This window comes from Bombina bombina, chromosome 3 (assembly GCF_027579735.1).
Source record: "Bombina bombina isolate aBomBom1 chromosome 3, aBomBom1.pri, whole genome shotgun sequence".
NCBI classification, from domain to species: Eukaryota; Metazoa; Chordata; class Amphibia; order Anura; family Bombinatoridae; genus Bombina; species Bombina bombina.
The window spans coordinates 427,556,772-427,579,974 of record NC_069501.1 but is presented as its reverse complement, the minus strand read 5'-3'; the positions used below and the strand labels follow the sequence as shown (position 1 = coordinate 427,579,974).

General features: G+C 40.9%; 1 protein-coding gene across 1 annotated transcript in view; it reads right to left on the bottom strand.

Moving 5' to 3' along the window:
• The window catches only part of WDR77 (WD repeat domain 77), a 142,289-nt gene that overhangs the window by 96,462 nt on the left and 22,624 nt on the right, over positions 1 to 23,203 (bottom strand). Inside the window, exon 3 of the mRNA XM_053706638.1 lies at positions 3,351 to 3,492. Within this exon, the coding sequence (XP_053562613.1) occupies positions 3,351 to 3,492 (142 nt within the window). The remainder of the gene's footprint in view (positions 1 to 3,350; positions 3,493 to 23,203) is intronic.

Below are 23,203 nucleotides of genomic sequence, written 5' to 3'. Positions count from 1 at the left end.
TAGAATGTGTCATACCTCAAGCAGCAAGGGACTGCAAACTGTTCCCCCAACTGAAGTTAATTGCTCTCAACAGTCCTGTGTGGAACAGCCATGGATTTTAGTTACGGTTGCTAAAATCATTTTCCTCATACAAACAGAATTCTTCATCTCTTTTCTGTTTCTGAGTAAATAGTACGTACCAGCACTATTTGAAAATAACAAACTCTTGATTGAATAATGAAAAACTACAGTTAAACACTAAAAAACTCTAAGCCATCTCCGTGGAGATGTTGCCTGTACAACGGCAAAGAGAATGACTGGGGTAGGCGGAGCCTAGGAGGGATCATGTGACCAGCTTTGCTGGGCTCTTTGCCATTTCCTGTTGGGGAAGAGAATATCCCACAAGTAAGGATGACGCCGTGGACCGGACACACCTATGTTGGAGAAATTACAAACGGAACTAGACAGGGGTGCCCTCTGTCTCCTTTGTTGTTCGCCCTGTCCATAGAGGCTCTAGCACAGAGGATTCGGCGAAATGACAAAATCACGGGGGTCAAACTGGGCGACATCGAACATAAACAGGCACTCTACGCGGACGACATTCTTTACACTCTCACGAACATACACACATCGGTTCCTGAACTCCTTAGGGAGTTAAATAACTATGGAAAGGTCTCAAATTTCCATCTAAATTTAGAGAAATCAGAGTTACTTAACATTAATGCCCCTCAAGATCACATAGATATGCTCAGAGACATATACAATATCCCAATATCCACAACAAAACTAAAGTATCTTGGCATTTATATACCTCAAAAACACCAAGATATATTCAAAGAAAACTATTTGAAACTAAAGCAGGACATCACTAATGATCTCTCGTCCTGGAAAAACAAGCCACTTTCGTGGCTTGGTAAAATAGGGGTAATCAAAATGAATGTGCTACCGCGCATTCTATATGTTCTGCAGACTATCCCGATCTCCCTACCAGAAGATTACATCCCACAAATGCAGAGATTATTAGAACAGTTTGTATGGACAGGCACTAGGCCCAGAATACCGCGAAGGACTATGTACCTTTCTAGAGATAGGGGAGGGTTGGGTTTCCCAGATTTGAATACATACAAAAGGGCCATAGCTCTACAGCACATTGTAGAATGGTCACAAAACGGAAACCACAAACTATGGGTTCGAATATTTTGGGACTTAACAACGTAGGCACACTGGCCTGGATTCCCATGAATCAACGTCCTAAAGTCCTAAACAGATACCCTATATTAAAAGACGTGCTGACTGAGTGGGATAGGGCATCTTTATCTTCTACTAACATCACAAGAGGACTTTCCCCTCTACTACCTACACTAGAAAACCCTGCACTACCATACCACAAGTTAGGATCGAGACTGCGCACCCCTTACACTCTGAAAGAGGGATGCCTTTATAGCGCCATAGAGAACGGGGGATTTAAAACTCAGAATCAAATGAAAGAAATAAATGACCCCATTTTCACCTCGTGGCTGAGATATAATCAACTAGTGCACTACATATCACATCTTAAGTGCAAAGACCAATTAACTAGGGACCTCACCCCATTTGAACAACTGTGTATCGCTAATAATCCTCACAGGCGACTGATTTCCCTCATTTACAAATTAATGCTGATCGGTCCTGATACCCCTCCTCCCACGTATATAGCTTCATGGCATAGGGAGCTTGACACGGAACACTCTCATGAGGAGTGGCACCGGGCATTCTCCTTGGTAAGGCGTTCATCAGTATCGGCTACCATACAGGAGATCCAACTAAAATTACAATGCAGATGGTATCATACTCCGAGTAGGATACATCGCCTTTTCCCCAGGGCCAGCCCCCTGTGCTGGAGGGATTGCGGCGAGCTCGGCACACTCACACATATCTGGTGGTCGTGTCCGAAGTTGGATAGTTTCTGGGTGAGAGTACTGGGAAAAATATCGGATATCATGGAAATAGAGGTCCCCAAGACTCTAGAAACCTTACTCTTTCTAAACCTACCGAAACTTAAAAATGCACTCTATCGACCCCTGTTATTACTAATGCTCACAGGAGCAAAGCGACTGATCCCCAAAAAATGGAAATCGCCAGATATCCCCACATTGAACGATTGGCAGTCCTCTGTATCTGACCTTTTAGCACTAGAAAAGCTACACTACCTCAAAATAGGCCAAATTACAACCTATGAGATAATGTTGGAGAGATGGAACAATTCTTTAATATAAATGAGTACTGAATCTGTGGTCAGTATTTCCTAACAGAATAACCCCTCCCCCTCCCCACAAATTTAAATCACCCCCCCCCTTTTTTTTTTTTTTTTTCTCTTCCCCCCCATGTGCCGCCTCTCTACGTTCTTCACCCTCTTTCTTTCTCCACTCTGCCTTCACTCTCACAACTAGAAGCTACCTGCTATGTGTGCTGAGACAGAGAGAGGAAATGTTTTGACTAACCAGGATATCGTCATATGTTATTATTAGTTTTATATGTTTGAAAAATTCTAGATAAAAATCAAGCTTCTGAAGAGCCGTCATTATTGATAATTTCTGAATATTGTATTCTTGTTTGCAACAAAAATTTTGTATGACGTACCTAATCTATGTAATGCTGTTTATTACCTGACAATAAAGCTTGTTTATAAATAAAATAAAAAAAAATAGCCCCAAGCGTGGCCCAGAGCCTGCATAAATGCTGTCTGGCAGGGGAGCCCTATACTTAAAGAGCCCATGTTCCCAATAAAATTCTGTATAATTAAGTGCAGAGTCCTCTCTGAGTTAAATATGTCCCGGAATAATAAAGACTGCACTTACCTCGATGCTGTTCGACAGCAGGACAGCCTCAACAGGTGTAAGAGGTCCTCACCCTCCTATAGTCCTGTGGACAAAGATAGGGCCTGAGTTAGTTTCTGCTTAGGCCATCAAAAGAAGGGCAGCATCACAGTATGGGAGGCGCAGTGAGAATTATGTCCCACCAGTTCCCATTGCTCTAAAGCCACCAATAGCTCTACTCTAGAGACTGACATGAACTACGGCTACACCCTAGAAAAAAGCAGCACTCTCTGGCACTACTTTAAAAATAATAAACTCTTGATTGAAGAATCTATAACCAACACCTCACTTTACCTCTTCCTATCACTAACGTAGGCAAAGAGAATGACTGGAGTGGGAGGGAAGGGAGGGAGGAGCTATATAACAGCTCTGCTGTGGTGCTCTTTGCCTCCTCCTGCTGACCAGGAGGCGTAATCCCACAAGTAAGGATGAAATCCGTGGACTCATCGTGTCTTTAAAAAGAAAGATAATTTGCTATAAAACATTTATACAATTTAAAAAAAAATAAATCACTACCTGAAATCTCTGCTTCCACTAATAGCTTGTGTTCCACCAGTGAACACACTCAAAGTGGTTACTATGTCATCGTGGTCATATTTGCTGAATTTATTGACAATTAGATATTCTTTTTCAATCATCTCCCAAAGCTCTACAGCACCTGGGAAAAAAAAAAAAAAAAAAAGATACCGTTTTATGAACATGAATTAACAGAAAATATTACAGAAATACAGATTTCTCTATTGTGGAACACAACTAAGGAAATCAGATAACATCTTTTGATCTTAGGTTAAAAATATAAATATATAATTTACAAAAAGACAGATAGGATTCTACTTGACTGAGTTATTTTATGATCTGAGCAAGGAGCCACTGCTAAAAAAGGCCACTATAGTCAAAATTTGGTTCATAGAAATCATGCAATTTAAAAAAAAAACAACTTTCCAATATACTTCTTTTATCAGAACGTGCTCATTATTTTTATATGTACGGTTCCTCAGGCTTCAGCTCCTACTGAGCATGTGCAAAAGCGCACAGTGTATATACGTTTGTGCATTATGTGATTAGCTTATGGCTGTCATATGATACAGAAGGAAGGAAAATTGGATTAACTTCAACATTTGCCAGAAAATTTGCCAGTCTTTCTATTGTTTGTCAATTACTCAATTATACTGTATTCTACTGTATTTAGTAGTACTTTATGCCCTTATAACGACGTTAGGATGTTCCATACCATCCTGAAAACACTGGGCTTTAACAACGTTAGGACGGCATGGAACAGCCAAACTTTTATGACCCCCCGCTCCCCCCCATAGTAGGTAGCATTCTGGATTTGATGCCTGGACTTGCCTGGCAACTGAGTCACTCCCCTGTAATCCATTGGAACGTCGGATTGTAGCGACAACCAGTAACCGATACAATGTGACAGCTAATAATTGGAATCTTTGGCTGTCTACAGTGCTCCTTACTCTCTCTTTCCTCGGTGTGTAATCAGAGGCGAGTGAGGCAGAGGGATCAGTGCTGCAAAGTGTCCCACATAGTTATATACAGTTGTTGTAATAGAAAATAAGTAAATAAATTAACCCTTTAAGTACTGTTCAGTGTTATTGCTGCGATCACTCTGATCAGTGCAATAGTTATGTTCAGTATCTTTGGGGTGTGATTTTTTTTTATTACTATTATTAAAATGTGACAGTTTTTGTCATTTTTAAACATTTTAAGTTTTTAACCCTTTCCGGCAGTTTCTCATCACCACACGAAGTCTAAACATTCTGATCACAGCATTCTGTTTGATTAAATAAAAAGAGAGAAGCGCTCAACCTGGGAACGAACAATAGCATAATAGCTTGTTCTATGGCTAGTTACTACCCAAGAAGCAGCCTCTTTTTGCTCAACATGTGCCTTTCACAGAGAAGAACTTTCGCCATTTCTCTCGTTCAGAGAGGGATTGCCTGGTATTTCGGGGCTGGACTGCACTGTTAAGTCAAGGTCAGACTGATATGCTACAGGACAGTTCTTCTCTGTGAAAGGCACATATTGAGCAAAAAGAGGCTGCTTCCTGGGTGGTAACTAGCCATAGAACAAGCTATTATGCTATTGTTCGTTCCCAGGTTGAGCTCTTCTCTCTTTTTATTTATTCTGTTTGATTAACCTGATCTATTATTTTTTCTTTTACTGTTAGTGTACAAAAAAAAAAAACACTTTCAGTGCTGTTTAGATTTGATTTCAGCTGTTTATACTGTGATCAGAACAGTTTTATTTTGTTGGGTGGAAGTGGCGAGAGATATATATATATATATATATATATATATATATATATATATATATATATATATATATATATATATATATATATATATATATATATATATATATATATATATATATAAGGGTTGCACCGATACCATTTTTTTTAAGACCGAGTACAAGTACCGATACTTGTTTTCAAATACTCGCCGATACCAATTACCGATACTTTTTTTTTAAGTCATGTGACAGTTTACCAAGCACAATACAGACTAATTATTTAAGATTCCTTCTTTATAATTATGAAGGACTGTAGTTCAAAAGACATTATAAAATAATAAAACAGGTTTTATTTGTCACAAAGTTCACAGAATATGTTTAGAAATAAAAATATTACAATAAAATATATTAACAATAAATAACAAATATAAAATTGCAACCAACCAATAGTGCCATACAGTAAAAAAATAGTACAGAATACTGTTTAATCATGGTGAACAACACTATGGGCTAGATTACATTTGACTGGTAAGCTTTACCAATGCTCTCATTACACGTCCTACTCCATTAAAGGCTATGGAGTTGGAAATGTGAACAGAGCATTGGTAAAGTTTACTAATCAAATGTAATCTAAATCTAGTCCTATAATTGCAGGATGAGTGTTCATTGGGATTAACTTAATTTTTCCTATGAGTACTCTTCCTGCAATTATATAAGCTAAGATGTTCCTCAGAGTACAGTATGTTTTGAACATAATTGTGCAAGATGAGAACTAGCAGTAAAAAAGGCAATCTAGCAATTAGAATAATTTTTCAAAAGTTAGTGGCAAGTTCTTTTTAAGGAACAGAACAGAAGCATCTCTGCATGTTCAGCTATAAGTCTGTTTTTGCTATCAGTAAGGAGGTTCAACTTTCCACACCACTGCATGGGGCAGAAAGATATTTTTGGGCCATTTTAGCCAGAGCTGGAAATCTCAGTTTATTAACTGCCCAGTACTTCAGGGGTTTGCTGAACACAGTACAGTGATCTCTCCTACAATAATACAAATAAGAGCAATTTGTATTGGCAGAACAGTAGTAAACAATTTTTAGTTTAGTCTCCACTCCAGCTTTAAATGAAATGGGAACATGCAGTTTGAAAAAAACACCACAAGATAGAGTATGGGTAGTAAGTAGAGGTATCTGTTTAAGTATCGGTGCAAATGCACGAGTACAAGTACTCATGCAAGTACTTGGTATCGGTACCGATACCGATACTAGTATCGGTATCGGTGCAACCCTAATATATATATAAATTTATGGCAACTCCTGGCATCACAACCAGCATTTCAGTTTGTGAGCCAATAAATTATTTAAACACATTTCTGACTGACATGTTTGAGAATATGGCTACTTAAACAAATTTATATGGCAGCCAGTATATGTCGGCTAACCCATGTTCATATCACTTTAAGAAAAACACTGACCCCACTGACCTAACAAAAATAAACATTGTTTTGGTCAATGACCTTAGTAATGGGTATGGTGAAGAAAAAACAAAATTTATGCTTACCTGATAAATTTATTTCTCTTGTGGTGTATCCAGTCCACGGATCATCCATTACTTGTGGGATATTCTCCTTCCCAACAGGAAGCTGCAAGAGGATCAGCCACAGCAGAGCTGCCTATATAGCTCGTCCCCTAACTGCCACCTCCAGTCATTCGACTGAAGACAAACAAGAGAAAGGAGAAACCATAGGGTGCAGTGGTGACTGTAGTTTAAAAATAAAACATACCTGCCTTAAAATGACAGGGTGGGCCGTGGACTGGATACACCACAAGAGAAATAAATTTATCAGGTAAGCATAAATTATGTTTTCTCTTGTAAGGTGTATCCAGTCCACGGATCATATATTACTTGTGGGATACCAATACCAAAGCTAAAGTACACGGATGAAGGGAGGGACAAGGCAGGAACTTAAACGGAAGGTACCACTGCCTGTAAAACCTTTTTCCGAAAAATAGCCTCCGAAGAAGCAAAAGTATCAAATTTCTAAAACTTTGAAAAAGTATGAAGCGAAGACCAAGTCGCCGCCTTGCAAATCTGTTCAACAGAAGCCTCATTTTTAAAAGCCCATGTGGAAGCCACAGCTCTAGTAGAGTGAGCTGTAATCCTTTCAGGAGGCTGCTGGCCAGCAGTCTCATAAGCTAAGCGTATTATACTTCTTAGCCAAAACGAAAGAGAAGTTGCCGAAGCCTTTTGGCCTCTCCTCTGTCCAGAGTAGACAAGCACGAACCACATCAAGAATGTGTAATAGACGTTCCTTCTTTGAAAAAGGATTAGGACACAGGGACGGAACAACAATCTCCTGATTGATATTCTTATTAGATACCACCTTAGGTAGAAACCCAGGTTTGGTACGCAAAACTACCTTATCTGCATGGAAGATCAGATAAGGGGAATCATACTGTAAGGCAGATAACTCGGAAACTCTACGAGCCGAGGAAATAGCTACCAAAAACAGAACTTTCCAAGATAAAAGCTTGATATCTATGGAATGAAGAGGTTCAAACGGAACCCCTTGGAGAACTTTAAGAACCAAATTTAAACTCCATGGCGGAGCAACTGGTTTAAACACAGGCTTGATTCTAACTAAAGCCTGACAAAACGCCTGAACGTCTGGAACATCCGCCAGACGCTTGTGCAAAAGAATAGCTATGTTAAAAAGGCCTAGGAGTGCCTAACAAAGGCCGAGGAAATAAAGTAAACAAAATATAGCTGAATAAAAGCCCCCTGCATCGTGAATATATGGTAAATGGTAGATATGAAAAGTTACTCTGTGAAGTACATAATAGAAAAAGGCTCTATTGGATTTCCTTAAACATGGTTAACACAAATTTAATAAATGACAGATTATGTTAAAATCATGGATCCATGGTACAATAAAATAAAAAAACAATATAATGGCTAATAGTTCATCTGGTTGGGGAAATGGTAATTCCTGCTAACAATGTGAAGTGTCCAAAAGTCAGTGAGAAAAATTGATAAAAAAAAATCAATCAAATTTGTTGAAAAAAATGCTAGAAATCCATAAAAATCAAAACGTAGTAATAGTGATCAAAAAACAGTGATCAAAAAAAGAGTGATCAAAAGGAAAAGAAAAAGCAAGTAAAACGTGGAAAAATTGTGAATAAAATATCCCAATTTAGAAAAAAAACTCGTATCTATTAATTAATCCTCCTTGTGAGTGTGTCCTCAATTAGTCAATACAAGGTGTTTACCGGATATCCCTTCACCTTATATCACAAACACTGGGCTCAATCCCTTAACCCCTTAATGACCGGACCATTTTTCAATTTTCTTACCCTTAATGACAATGGCTATTTTTACATTTCTGCAGTGTTTGTGTTTAGCTGTAATTTTCCTCTTACTCATTTACTGTACCCATACATATTATATACCGTTTTTCTCGCCATTAAATGGACTTTCTAAGGATACCATTATTTTCATCATATCTTATAATTTCCTATAAAAAAAATATAAAATATGAGGAAAAAATTGAAAAAAACACACTTTTTCTAACTTTGACCCCCAAAATCTGTTACACATCTACAATCACCAAAAAACACCTATGCTAAATAGTTTCTAAATTTTGTCCTGAGTTTAGAAATACCCAATGTTTACATGTTCTTTACTTTTTTTGCAAGTTATAGGGCCATAAATACAAGTAGCACTTTGCTATTTCCAAACAACTTTTTTTCAAAATTAGCGCTAGTTACATTGGAACCCTGATATCTGTCAGGAATACCTGAATATCCCTTGACATGTATATATTTTTTTTTAGAAGACAACCCAAAGTATTGATCTAGGCCCATTTTGGTATATTTCATGCCACCATTTCACCGCCAAATGTCATCAAATAAAAAAAAAAGTTCACTTTTTCACAAATTTTGTCACAAACTTTAGGTTTCCCACTGAAATTATTTACAAACAGCTTCTGCAATTAAGGCACAAATGGTTGTAAATGCTTCTTTGGGATCCCCTTTGTTCAGAAATAGCAGACTTATATGGCTTTGGGGTTGCTTTTTGGTAAGTAGAAGGCCGCTAAATGCTGCTGCGCACCACACGTAAATTATGCCCAGCAGTTAAGGGGTTAAATTAGGTAGCTTGTAGGGAGCTTGCAGGGTTAATTTTAGCTTTAGGGTAGAGATCAGCCTCCCACCTGACACATCCCACCCCCTGATCCCTCCCAAACAGTTCTCTTCCCTCCCCCACCCCACAATTGTCCCCGCCATCTTAAGTACTGGCAGAAAGTCTGCCAGTACTAAATAAAAGGAGTTTTTATTTTTTTTAATAAAAAAAAATAAAATGTTTTAGCTGTGATGGACTCCTGCCTTAGCCCCAACCTCCATGATCCCCCCCCCCAGCAATCTAACCCTCTCCCCTACCTAATTGCCGCCATCTTGGGTACTGGCAGCTGTCTGCCAGTACCCAATTTGCCCCCCAAAAAAGTGTTTTTATTATTTTTTATTACCAATTTAATTTTTTCTGTAGTGTAGCAGCCCCCCACAATACCCCAACCCCCTCCCCCTCCCAGATCCTCATATATATATATTTTCCCCCCTCTTCCCACTCATTGGTGTCAGTGTGGGTAGGTAATCGCGCGCGTGCGCGCGCACCCGCATGCGCGCCCCCGCACGCTCCCGGCACCCGGCGTGCACATTGCACTTACAGGAGCCGGATGCCGGGTAGCGATGGGCCGCCCACCCGCCTCCCTGTTGCGCTCCCACCCACCAACGAACCGGCCGCATCGCTACCGGTGCAGAGAGGGCCACAGAGTGGCTCTCTCTGCATCGGATGCTTTCTAAGGGTATTGCAGGATGCCTCAATATCGAGGCATCACTGCAATACCCTGAGAGCTGCTGGAAGCGATTGCGATCGCTTCCAGCACTCTCTTAGACAAGTGACGTACCAGGTACGTCCATTGTCACTAACTGCAAGTTTTTGCAGGACATACCTGGTACGTCACTTGTCATTAAGGGGTTAATAGAACCTGAATCTCATTAGCTTGTGCAAAAGAATAGACATAGCAGAAATCTGTCCCTTTAAGGAACTAGTTGACAATCCCTTTTCCAATCCTTCTTGGAAAAAGATAATATCCTGGGAATCCTGACTTTACTCCATGAGTAACCCTTGGATTCACACCAATAAAGATATTTACGCCATATCTTATGATAGATTTTCGCGCCTGAATTAAGGTATCAATGACTGACTCGGAGAAGCCACGCTTTGATAAAATCAAGCGTTCAATCTCCAGGCATTCAGTCTTAGAGAAATTAGATTTGGATGGTTGAAAGGACCCTGAAGTAGAAGGTCCTGTCTCAGAGGCAGAGTCCATGGTAGAAGAGATGACATGTCCACTAGGTCTGCATACCAAGTCCTGCGTGGCCACGCAGGTGCTATCAACATCAACGATGCTCTCTCCTGCTTGATTTTGGCAATCAGACGAGGGAGCAGAGGAAACGGTGGAAACACATAAGCCAGGTTGAAGGACCAAGGCGCTGCTAGAGCATCTATCAGCGTTGCCTTGGGATCCCTGGACCTGGATCCGTAACAAGGAAGTTTCGCGTTCTGGCGAGACGCCATGAGATCCAGTTCTGGTCCGCCCCAACGTTGAACCAGTTGTACAAACACCTCCGGATGGAGTTCCCACTCCCCCGGATGAAAAGTCTGTTGACTTAGAAAATCCGCCTCCCAGTTCTCTACACCTGGGATATGGATATAGCTGATAGGTGGCAAGAGTTAAACTCTGCCCAACGAATTATCTTTGAAACTTCCAACATCGCTAGGGAACTCCTTGTTGCCCCTTGGTGGTTGATGTAAGCCACAGTCGTGATGTTGTCCAACTGAAATCTGATGAACCTCATTGTCGCTAGCCGAGGCCAAGCTTGAAGAGCATTGAATATCGCTCTTAATTCCAGAATGTTTATGGGGAGGAGGGTCTCCTCCTGAGTCCACGATCCCTGAGCCTTCAGGGAGTTCCAGACTGCCCCCCAGCCTAGAAGGCTGGCATCTGTCGTTACTATTGTCCAATCTGGCCTGTGAAAAGTCATACCTTTGGACAGATGGACCCGAGATAGCCACCAGAGAAGAGAATCCCTGGTCTCTTGATCCAGATTTAGTAGAGGGGACAAATCTGTGTAATCCCCATTCCACTGACTGAGCATGCAGAGTTGCAGCGGTCTGAGATGTAAGCGGGCAAAGGGCACTATGTCCATTGCCGCTACCATTAAGCCGATTACTTCCATACACTGAGCCACCGAAGGGCAAGAAGTAGAATAAAGAACACGGCAAGAATTTCGAAGTTTTGATAACCTGGTCTCTGTCAGGTAAATCCTCATTTCTACAGAATCTATCAGAGTTCCCAGAAAGGAAACTCTTGTGAGAGGGGATAGAGAACTCTTCTATTCGTTCACTTTCCACCCGTGCGACCTCAGAAATGCCAAAACTATGTCTGTATGAGACTTGGCAATTTGGAAATTTGACGCCTGTATCAGAATGTCGTCTAAATAAGGGGCTACTGCTATGCCCCGCGGCCTTAGTACCGCCAGAAGTGACCCCAGAACCTTCATAAAGATTCTTGGAGCTGTAGCTAACCCAAAGGGAAGAGCTACAAACTGGTAATGCCTGTCCAGGAAGGCAAACCTGAGAAACTGATGATGATCTTTGTGTATCGGAATGTGAAGATAAGCATCCTTTAAATCCACTGTAGTCATGTATTGACCCTCCTGGATCATAGGTAGGATGGTACGAATAGTCTCCATCTTGAATGATGGAACCCTGAGAAATTTGTTTAGGATCTTGAGATCTAAGATTGGTCTGAAGGTTCCCTCTTTTTTGGGAACCACAAACAGATTTGAATAGAAGCCTTGCCCTGTTCCTTCTTTGGAACTGGGTGGATCACTCCCATAACTAGGAGGTCTTGAACACAATGTAAGAATGCCTCTCTTTTTATCTGGTTTGCAGATCATTGTGAAAAGTGAAATCTCCCTTTTGGAGGGGAAGCTTTAAAGTCCAGAAGATATCCCTGGGATACAATTTCCAACGCCCAGGGATCCTGGACATCTCTTGCCCAAGCCTGGGCGAAGAGAGAAAGTCTGCCCCCTACTAGATCCGCTACCGGATCGGGGGCCAATCCTTCATGCTGTTTTAGAGGCAGCAGCAGGTTTTTTGGCCTGCTTACCTTTGTTCCAAGCCTGGTTAGGTCTCCAGACCGACTTGGACTGGGCAAAAGTTCCCTCTTGTTTTGTATTAGAGGAAGTTGATGCCGCGCTCGTCTTAAAGTTTCGAAAGGCACGAAAATTAGTCTGTTTGGCCCTTGATTTATTAGACCTGTCCTGAGGGAGGGCATGACCTTTTCCTCCCGTGATATCAGAAATAATCTCTTTCAAACCAGGCCCGAATAGGGTCTGCCCCTTGAAGGGAATATTAAGAAGCTTAGACTTTGAAGTGACGTCAGCTGACCATGATTTAAGCCATAGCGCCCTACGCGCCTGAATAGCAAAACCAGAATTCTTAGCCGTTAGTTTAGTCAAATGAACAATGGCATCAGAAACAAATGAATTGGCTAGCTTAAGTGCTCTAAGCTTGTCAAGTATATCGTCCAATGGGGTCTCTACCTGTAAAGCCTCTTCCAGAGACTCAAACCAGAAGGCCGCCGCAGCAGTGACTGGGGCAATGCATGCAAGAGGCTGTAGAATAAAACCTTGTTGAATAAACATTTTCTTAAGGTAACCATCTAACTTTTTGTCCATTGGATCCAAGAAAGCAAAACTGTCCTCGACAGGGATAGTAGTACGCTTAGCTAGGGTAGAAACTGCTCCCTCAACCTTAGGGACCTTTTGCCATAAGTCCCGTGTGGCGGCATCTATTGGAAACAATTTCTTAAAAATAGGAGGGGGAGAGAACGGTACACCTGGTCTATCCCATTCCTTAGTAATAATTTCTGAAAACCTTTTAGGTATTGGAAAAACATCAGAGAAAACAGGCACTGCATAGTATTTATCCAATCTGCACAATTTCTCTGGCACTGCAATTGTATCACAGTCATTCAGAGTAGCTAAAACCTCCCTGAGTAACACGCGGAGGTGTTCAAGCTTAAATTTAAATGTTGCCATATCAGAATCAGGTTGCATCATCTTCCCTGAGTCAGACACATCACCCACAGAAAGAAGCTCTCCTTCCTCAGCTTCTGCATATTGTGAGGGGGTATCAGACATAGCTACTAAAGCGTCAGAGTGCTCTGTATTTCTTCTAACCCCAGAGCTGTCTCGCTTTCCTCGTAACCCAGGTAGTCTGGATAATACCGCTGACAGTGTATTATCCATGACTGCCGCCATGTCTTGTAAAGTAAACGCCATGGGCGCGCTAGATGTACTTGGCGCCTCTTGAGCGTGAGTCCCTTGAGCGTGAGTCAAAGGCTCTGACACGTGGGGTGAGTTAGTCGGCATAACTTCCCCCTTGTCAGATTCCTCTGGTGATAAATCTTTTAAAGACATAATATAGTCTTTATAACTTAAAGTGAAATCAGTACATTTGGTACACATTCTAAGAGGGGGTTCCACCATGGCTTCTAAACATAATGAACAAGGAGTTTCCTCTATGTCAGACATGTTTAAACAGACTAGCAATGAGACCAGCAAGCTTGGAAAACACTTTACAGAAAGTTAACAAGCAAAAAATAAAAACGGTACTGTGCCTTTAAGAAAAATAAAAAAGGTCAGAATTTGAAAAACAGTGATAAAAAGCAGTAAATCAAACGAAATTTTTACAGTGTGTATAATAGGCTAACAGAGCATTGCACCCACTTGCAAATTGATGATTAACCCCTTAGTTTCAAAAACGGATCAAAAAAACGAAATAAACGTTTTTTTAACAGTCACAACAAACTGCCACAGCTCTGCTGTGGCCCTACCTTCCCATACAATCGACTTTGGAAAGCACAAAAACCCTTCAGAGAGGTCCTAAGCATTCAGGGGACTCCTTCAGGGAAACTGGATGTCTCGGACTGCAAAATCTAATGCGCATTTAGGCGCAAAATTAGGCCCCTCCCACTCATGTATTCACAGTGAGAGGCCAAACAAAACTATCCCTAGGCCAAAATTAGCCAACCATGTGGAAAAAACTAAGCCCCAATAAAGTTTTATCACCAATATGCATATAAAAAACGTTTAAGCACTTCCAGCAAACTTTTTATATGTGAAAAAAAATTACCTCTAACAGCAAGCATGATACTAGTTGTTGTTAAATCACTGTAATCAGGCTTACCTCAGATAAATCCGGTATTAACAGCATTTTCTAGCATTTACATTTCTCTAGAAAAATTTAGATTGCACATACCTCATGGCAGGATACCCTGCACGCCATTCCCCAAGCTGAAGTTACCTCTCTCTTCAGTTATGTGTGAGAACAGCAAGGGATCTTAGTTACAACCTGCTAAGATCATTAGAGACCACAGGCAGACTCTTCTTCTATTTTCTGCCTGAGACCAAAATAGTACAACTCTGGTACCATTTAAAAATAATAAACTTTTGAATTGAAGAAAAACAACTAAATTACACCACATCTCTCTAACTGCTTCCATGTTTGTCGAGAGCTGCAAGAGAATGACTGGAGGTGGCAGTTAGGGGAGGAGCTATATAGGCAGCTCTGCTGTGGGTGATCCTCTTGCAGCTTCCTGTTGGGAAGGAGAATATCCCACAAGTAATGGATGATCCGTGGACTGGATACACCTTACAAGAGAAAACAACATACATTCCTAATGTCACCAACACACCATTCTGGCTACCCCTCTTTCTGTAGATATATTGAAGGGAGATGGATATGAACTAATTCTGCGTTTTCTGCATTTTAATAATGCCCAGTGCCACCCTATAAATGACATTATTAAAACAAAACAAACAAATGCGGAAAAGTGCCGTTTTTTAACAATATTAGTTGTTTTGATTTGGTCTCTGAATCTTATTTGTTGTAGAGCTACAATAACTAGATTGCGCATATTCCTGTTTTTTGTCTTGTCCCCCTATAAACTACCCCTTGAATGACAAAACACCTGTATGAAAAGTATTGTAGAAAATTACACCCCTGACCAGAACATCTGTGCAGATGAATGCCTGAGGAAGTTTAAGGGATGTAATGAACATTAGATATAAAGATGAAGGTTAAACCTAATCACCCTCTAAGAACCAATATCCAGCTACAGAGTGTATATAACAGGACACACTGCCAAACCACCCCCCTGTATTCCTGGCCGATAACTGGAAACGTCAGCTTCAGGTGCCAGGGGTAGTCTGAGCTGTGTTACCAAAAGCCAAAGTGACTCTGTAAGAAAGAACAGAACTCTAAAATTACACAAACGGCCTTTCTCAATGTGGAGTAAAATACGGAGTCACATTGAGAAAGGCCAGACAGTAAGGGCCGAAACGTGTTTGTGTAATTTTAGAGTTCTGTTCCTTCTTACAGAGTCACTTTGGCTTTTGGTAACACAGCTCAGACTACCCCTGGCACCTGAAGTCAACGTTTCCAGTTATCGGCCAGGAACACAGGGGGGTGGTTTGGCAGTGTGTCCTGTTATATACACTCTGTAGCTGGATATTGGTTCTTAGAGGGCGATTAGGTTTAACCTTCATCTTTATATGTAATGTTCATTACATCCCTTGTTTTAATTTATGTTAATAAATAAGTTTTTAATACATTAACTATCCAACACTACTTAGTTGAGATTACTCAGCATTACCACTTTCAAATAGGAATGAGTGCTATTTAACCCCTTCTTGTATCTATCGTATTTAAAAGGGACAGCACCGAGGTATTTATTACCCCTTATTTCCTATACTTACTAGATCGCAGTGCCAATAATTTAACTATTGCTTATGTGTAAATGCTGTCCACAATGCCAATGTCTATCAGGTGAAATTATACTCAAATCCAAAAACCAAAGTGCATTGTTGAGTACAGCAAATATAAGGGGGGGGGAGTAGATCAGTGCATACAACCATATTTGGTTTAGCGCAAGATCAAACCTACACCAGTAAAAATATTAAGGCATTTTAACCCCTTAATGACCAGCGACGTACCCTGTACATCCTGGGCTTTTCTCTGCCGCAATCTCGCTCAAAATAGCGAGATCGCGCTATTTCTGCATGCCCCACGAGTGGAGCACTGCAGAAATAAAGTTGCAGAGTTGTTGATGCAGAGAGGGCCACTCTGTGGCCCTCTCTGCATAGGCTAGCGATGGTGCTGTTCGTTGGTGGGAGCAGTAACAGGGAGGTGGCCCATCGCTGCAGGGACTTCCTGTGCACGCAATACATCAGGAGCGCGCGGGGGTGGCGGGGTGTGTGCGCGCACTACATTAATATGATGGGAGGGAGAGGCATGGAGGGAGAGGGAGGGAAATATAATTTTTGTAAAGGGATCGGGAAGGGGGGGGGGGCTGCTACACTACAGAAAATAAATTTAGGGGGAAAAAAACAAAAAAACACATGTATTATGGCAAAATAGGTAGTGACAGACAGCTGCCAGTACCCAAGATGGTGGATAGGAAGAGGCGGTAGGATCAGGCAGGTTGGGGGCTGAGGGGGAACTCATTACTGCAAAATAATAATAATACATTTTTTATTTTTTATTTTAGTGTACTTAAGATGGCGGTGACAATTGTGAGGTGGGGGAGGGAAAAGAGCTGTTTGAGGGGGGTCAGGGAGGGATCAGGGGGTGGGATGTGTCAGGCTGATCTCTACACTAAAGCTAAAATTAACCCTACAAGCTACCTAATTTACCCCTTCACTGCTGGGCATAATACAAGTGTTGTGCGCAGCAGCATTTAGTAGCCTTCTAATTACCAAAAAGCAATGCTAAAGCTATTTCTGAACAACGGGTATCCCAGAGAAGCATTAACAACCATTTGTGCCATGATTGCACTAACTGTTTGTAAATAATATCAGTGAGAAACCTAAAATTGTGAAAAAGTGAACGATTTTTTTATTTGATCGCATTTGACGATGAAATGATGGCATGAAATACACCAAAATGGGCCTAGATCAATACTTTGGGTTGTCTATTAAAAAAAATAATATATACATGTGAAGGGTTATTCAGGGATACCTGACAGATATCAGTGTTGCTCCAATGTAACTATCGCTAATTTTTTTGGGGGAAAAAAATTGTTTAGAAATAGAGTGCTACTTGTACTTATTGCCCTATAACTTGCAAAAAAAGCAAATAATATGTAAACATTGGGTATTTCAAAACTCAGGACAAAATTTATAAACTATTTAGCATGGGTGTTTTTTGGTGGCTGTAGATGTATAACAGATTTTGGGGGTGGGGGTGGGGTCAGAAGGTAGAAAATGTGTTTTTTCCATCATATTTTATAAAAAATTTTATAGTAAATTATAAGATATGATGAAAATAATGGTATCTTTAGAAAGTCCATTTAATGGCGAGAAAAACAATATATAATGTGTGGGTACAGTAAACGAGTAAGAGGAAAATTACAGCTAAACACAAACACTGCATAAATGTAAAAATAGCCCTGGTCCTTAAGGGAAGGAAATTGAAAAATGGCCTTATTCTTAAGAGGTTAAAGATTTAACCCCCATCCCCAGACGGTACTTAAATAGGAATTACTATTTTTCCCTTCCTGCAAGTCACAATCTTCTCTGCCTGTGCCTTTGGCTTGCTTTTTTGTGTCCTAAATATTGACTGTAGTTTACAACAACAAATATCACCTTTCTGGTTATAGAACTGTACTACCTTTCTGATCATATTATGTATACAAAAGTAAATATTCCTAAATGACATAAGATATTGTTGCTTACACCTGGATACATCCCCTCTCCAAACTGTCCCATTATAATTATGCAAATATTCCAAAATCCAAACCTTTTATGGTCCCAAGCAGTTTGGATAAGAAAAATGTATGCTTACCTGATAAAGTCTACGGTTTCATCAATTACTGTTGGGAATCCATACCTAAGCTAGAGGACACAGATAATTAGGGAGGGACAAGACAGGCAGACCAAAACGGAAGGCACCACCGCTTGAATAACTTCTTTATAAAATTTGAAAAAAGAATATAAGGAAGACCAAGTTGTCGCCTTGCAAATCTGCGCCGCAGAAGCTACAATTTGAAAGCCCAAGAAAAAGAAAGAGAGCCCTCGAGTAAAGAGGCATAACTCACAGGAGACTGCAGCCCCACAGTCTGAAAAAACAAACAAAATAAACTTCTCAACTAGAGAAAAGAGAAGTAGCAATAGTTTTCTGATACAGAAAAAAACAAACAAAAACAGAAGGAAAATATTAGGCACGCACAACATCCAAATTGTGCACACACGTTCCTCAAGAGAAAAGGATGAGGACACAGTGGAAATATTGTTTGGGAATTGTTGTTCCCTAAGGATAAAAAAAAAAAAAAACGCCTTATCCGAAATAAGATAAAGCGAATCACACTGCAAAGCCGAGAGTACCTAAACTCTCTGATCAGAAGATATAGCCAAAATGAAACATTTTTAAAATCTAAGGAATGCTATGGCTCAAACTGAGCCAGCTGCAAAACAGGATAAAACTCCAAGAGGAGCGACAGACTTAAACAGAGGCCTGATACTAACCAGGGTCTGACAAAAAGATTACACGTCTGGCACATCCGCCAGACACTTGTGTAGAAAAAGATAACAAAATTCTGAACCTTCAGAGAGCTGACTGATCACCATCCTCAAGTTCTTCCCGGAGAAAGGGCAAAACTCCTAGGAATCCTGCCCTACTTTCAAGAGTAGTCCTGGGATTCATACCAATAAGGGAAGTTATGCCATACCTTATGGGAAAATCACCAGTAACAGGTTTGCAAACCTGAATCATGGTCTCAAAAGACTGATACAGAAAAACCATGCTTAGACCGAACCAAGCATTCAATCTCCAAGCAGAGAGTTTCAGAAAACTCAAAAGTTGGATGAAAAAAAAATGGACCCTGACTTAGAAGGTCTTTCCTCAGGAACAACCACCAAGGTGGAAGAATTACATCTCCGCTAGGTCTGAAAAACAGATCCTGCGACTATGTAAGAACTTATTAAAAAATGATGCTCCCATTTAATACGATCAATGACCCGTGGAAGGAGAGCAAACTGAGGAACAGGGATGTCAGACTAAAATCCCCAGGAAATTTAACAGAGCAGCCTGCTGATTTCTTGACCTATAACATAAATTGGAAGGCTGGCGTACTGCCAACTCCTCCCATTTAAGGATTAACCTGGAGAACATCTATGGGAGAAGCGCCCACTCCCCAGGATGAAAAATCTGAATGCTCAAGAAGACCACTCCCTGAAATATGAGTAGTGGATAAGCAACGAATGTGAGTGTCAGCCTACCGAACAATCTATGCCAATCATGGCAAAGGAACTCCAGGTTCCTCCCAAGCGGTTAATGTAACCACAGAGATAAAATTGTTCCACTAAAACCTGACAAGCCAGATAAGGCGACTGAAGCCAAGCCATCAGAGCAATGAAGATCACTCTCAAATCCAAGGAGGTTATGGGAAGAGCAGACGCCTCCCAAGACAATATAGTCACCAACCCAACAGGCAAGCGACCGTGGTCACTATTACTCAGGAAGGTCTCCAGAAGCATATGCTTCAAGACAGATGCTCCTAAAAATACCAAAAAGATTCTGGAGAATGCAAGCAAAGATCCCGCTACCTCTCACAAACTAAGGGAGCGCTCTACATCAATTCCCCTCTCTGATCCACAAGGAAGAATCTCATGTCAACAGATCTAGATCTATCCTCCGAGACAGAGTCACAAGATCCGAGTCCACTATCTGAACATGCATAACAGCAGACTCTCAGATGGAATCGAGCAAAGGAATGATGTCCAATGAAGCAACCATCAGACCAATTACCTCCATACATTGAGCCACTGAAGGGCCAGCGTGCCGAAAGAGGCAAGAGGAAAAAATCCTCTATTTTCTGACCTCTGTCAAAAATATTTTCAGAGATAGAGAAACTAATATGGTCCCTAAGAAACTACCCCTGTAGCTGGAACAAGGGAACTCATTTTTAGATTGACTTCCATCCATGGGAATGAAGACAGACAAGGTCACTGTATGAGAGTTTGCTTGTCGAAAAGATGGCACCTGAACAATTATGACATCCAGGAAGGGCACCACAGCAATTCCCTGAAACCTGATCACTGCCAATATAGCCCCCTCTGAGAGCCATGGCAAGGCCAAAAGGGAAGAACCACAAACTAAGTGTTTGACAGAAAGGCAAAACTCAGGAACTTGAAAATATGCATCCTCCAAGTCTATGGTCACCATGAACTGACCCTCCTAGACCAAAGGAAGAATGAAACCCCTGGTTTCCATTTGAAAAACGGTACCCTGAGACAGCTTGTTGAGGCACTTTAGGTCTACCATAGGACGAAAAATCCTAGACCCCGTTTCCTTACAGGAACTGGAACGATCCCTCACAGGGAAGAGAAGTCCCAAACCCACTACAAAAATGCCTCACTTATCTGGCCTGCAGATAAAATTGAAAGGTGGAACCTGCTTCAGGGAGAAAAAGAATGACTACTATGTAGTAACCCTGAGATACTGTGTCCACAGCCTATCTGGGATATCTCGTATCCATGTTTGAAGACAGAGAGATTCAGCCCCCCACTTGGATTGGGGCAAAACTCCTGTAGGTCTATTCATCTCGTCTTGTGGTAGAAAAGATTCTTTCCACCTGAAATATCAGAAATATTCCTGTCAGATCCGGACCAAACAAGGTCTTACCGTTGTAAGGAAATGCCAGAAGCTTGGATGCAGAGGAAAAATCCACTTAACATGAATATAGCCACAAAGCCCTGCGGGCTAGCACAGCGAAGCTAGATATATTGGCTCCCTGCTTAAAAACTTGCATGGTAGCATCAGAAATAAAGGAATTGGCTAGCTTAAGAGCCTTAATTCTGTTCTGGATCTCTTCTTAAAAGGCGTCCCTACCAACTGGAACAAACAAGGCACCGCACCAATAAGATGCCGCACTTGACACAGTGGCAAAAACAAACTTCCATGTAAGCCTACAGCTTAGTCCATTGATCTTGAAACAACAGCTATCCTCTCTCAGAGAGGCGGGGTCACACGACCAGACCCGGCAAAGTACAGAAATGGCGACTCGGCTCCTTCTCAAAGAAGAAGGCGGGTAAATGGAAACAGCATGGAAATGAAGGGTGCAAACATTTTCTTACATTGCGCTTCATTTACCATGTGAAACAAGACACAGAAATACAATTTCACTGACCCTGAGGCTGCCCTCAATGTACAAGGCAGAGTACGCCGCTAGAGAAAAACGCTAACAAACTGCGCAGAAAAATACATAGTGCGCAAACAAATCTTAATACTGTGAAACCAACACACCACATAAAAGCGGAACAGTAATTTTGGGGAATTGTTAACATTTAAGGTGCCCCTGAAATACACATGAACTCAACAAAGAGTAACAGTAATTTGGAGGTATTGTTCACCCTTTAGGTGCCTCTAAACATACACATGAGCTGGCAAAAATTAACAGTAAATCAGAGGAATCGTTAACCCCTTATGCCTTTAAACACATGAGCCCAACAATCAGGGGGATCCCTATTAACCCCTAGTCTCCTGTCACCATAAAGTGCCTGCATCCTACCAAAATTATCCTACTAAAGGATATATCAGTCCCACTTAATATTGCAGAGAAGGCTCCTTATAGTGCCAGTCTCCCACCCAGAAGACGAAAAGGCATTTACCTGCAGTCTAGCCGTCTGGCAGGAGGACAGCTTACATAATATGAGAGGATGCCACTCCTCACAGAGACCTATACAGAAAAAAAAAAAAAAAAAAAAAAAAAAAAAAAAAGGAACTGAGTAAACCTACTCAGGCTTTCTATACCAGGGCAGCAACATGTTAGGAAAAACGCAGCAAGGCCCACCTTACAAGTTCCTAACTGCGTTAAAGTCACCACTGCCCTACTGAAGAGACTAACGTGGAGCACGGCTATACCCAATCATGAAAGGAAAGATCAGAGCAAACCTACTCTGGCTTTCAAAATAATAATATATTGATTGAAGTGAAATAAATCCAATCTTCTTCAGATACCAAAACTTTACCTCCTCCTTGCACCGAAGGCAAAGAGAATGACTAAGGGGTTGTGGGAAGGGAAGTGATACTTAACAGTTTGACTTTGGTGCTCTTTGCCTCTTCCTGCTGGCCAGGAGTGATATTCCCAACAGTAATTGATGAAACCGTGGACTCACTGTATCTTAGGAAAGAAAAAGGGTTTTCTAGCTGTACTTCATAATGCCACCTGGCTGACAAAAATGCTCTCTAGAGAACACTGTAGATCTTATTCTAGAAAGCTTAAAAGGGACAATAAGCACTAAAATGAGAGACCTGATTATGTATTTAAATGATATCAGTTGGTTAATAATTGAAGAAATAAGTTTAAACTTTTAGTTTCCATAGACTAATGGGTGCCATCATCTACCATGTTGTAATCTAAGTTTCTTTTCATTATTTAAAAAAACAAAACAAATAAACTACTTGTTATCTGTTCTATTAAAGCCAGTTAGGAAACATATGCAAATGAGTTATCTAATCAAACAATGGCTGTGTAGAATTAACAGTGCTAGGCTTGTGAAATCTGTTGTGTTCATAACCAATTTTTGTGAGATTTGGAAAGCCCACAATTTATCTCAGAGTTTAATTACAGGGAAATGTGACAAAAACATAATTTATGCTTACCTGATAAATTCCTTTCTCCTGTAGTGTAGTCAGTCCACGGGTCATCCATTACTTATGGGATATTAACTCCTCCCTAACAGGAAGTGCAAGAGGATCACCCAAGCAGAGCTGCTATATAGCTCCTCCCCTGGGTACGTCATACCCAGTCATTCGACCGAAAACAAAACGAGAAAGGAGAAACTATAGGGTGCAGTGGTGACTGGAGTATAATTTAAAATTTAGACCTGCAATAAAAAACAGGGCGGGCCGTGGACTGACTACACTACAGGAGAAAGGAATTTATCAGGTAAGCATAAATTATGTTTTCTCCTGTTAAGTGTAGTCAGTCCACGGGTCATCCATTA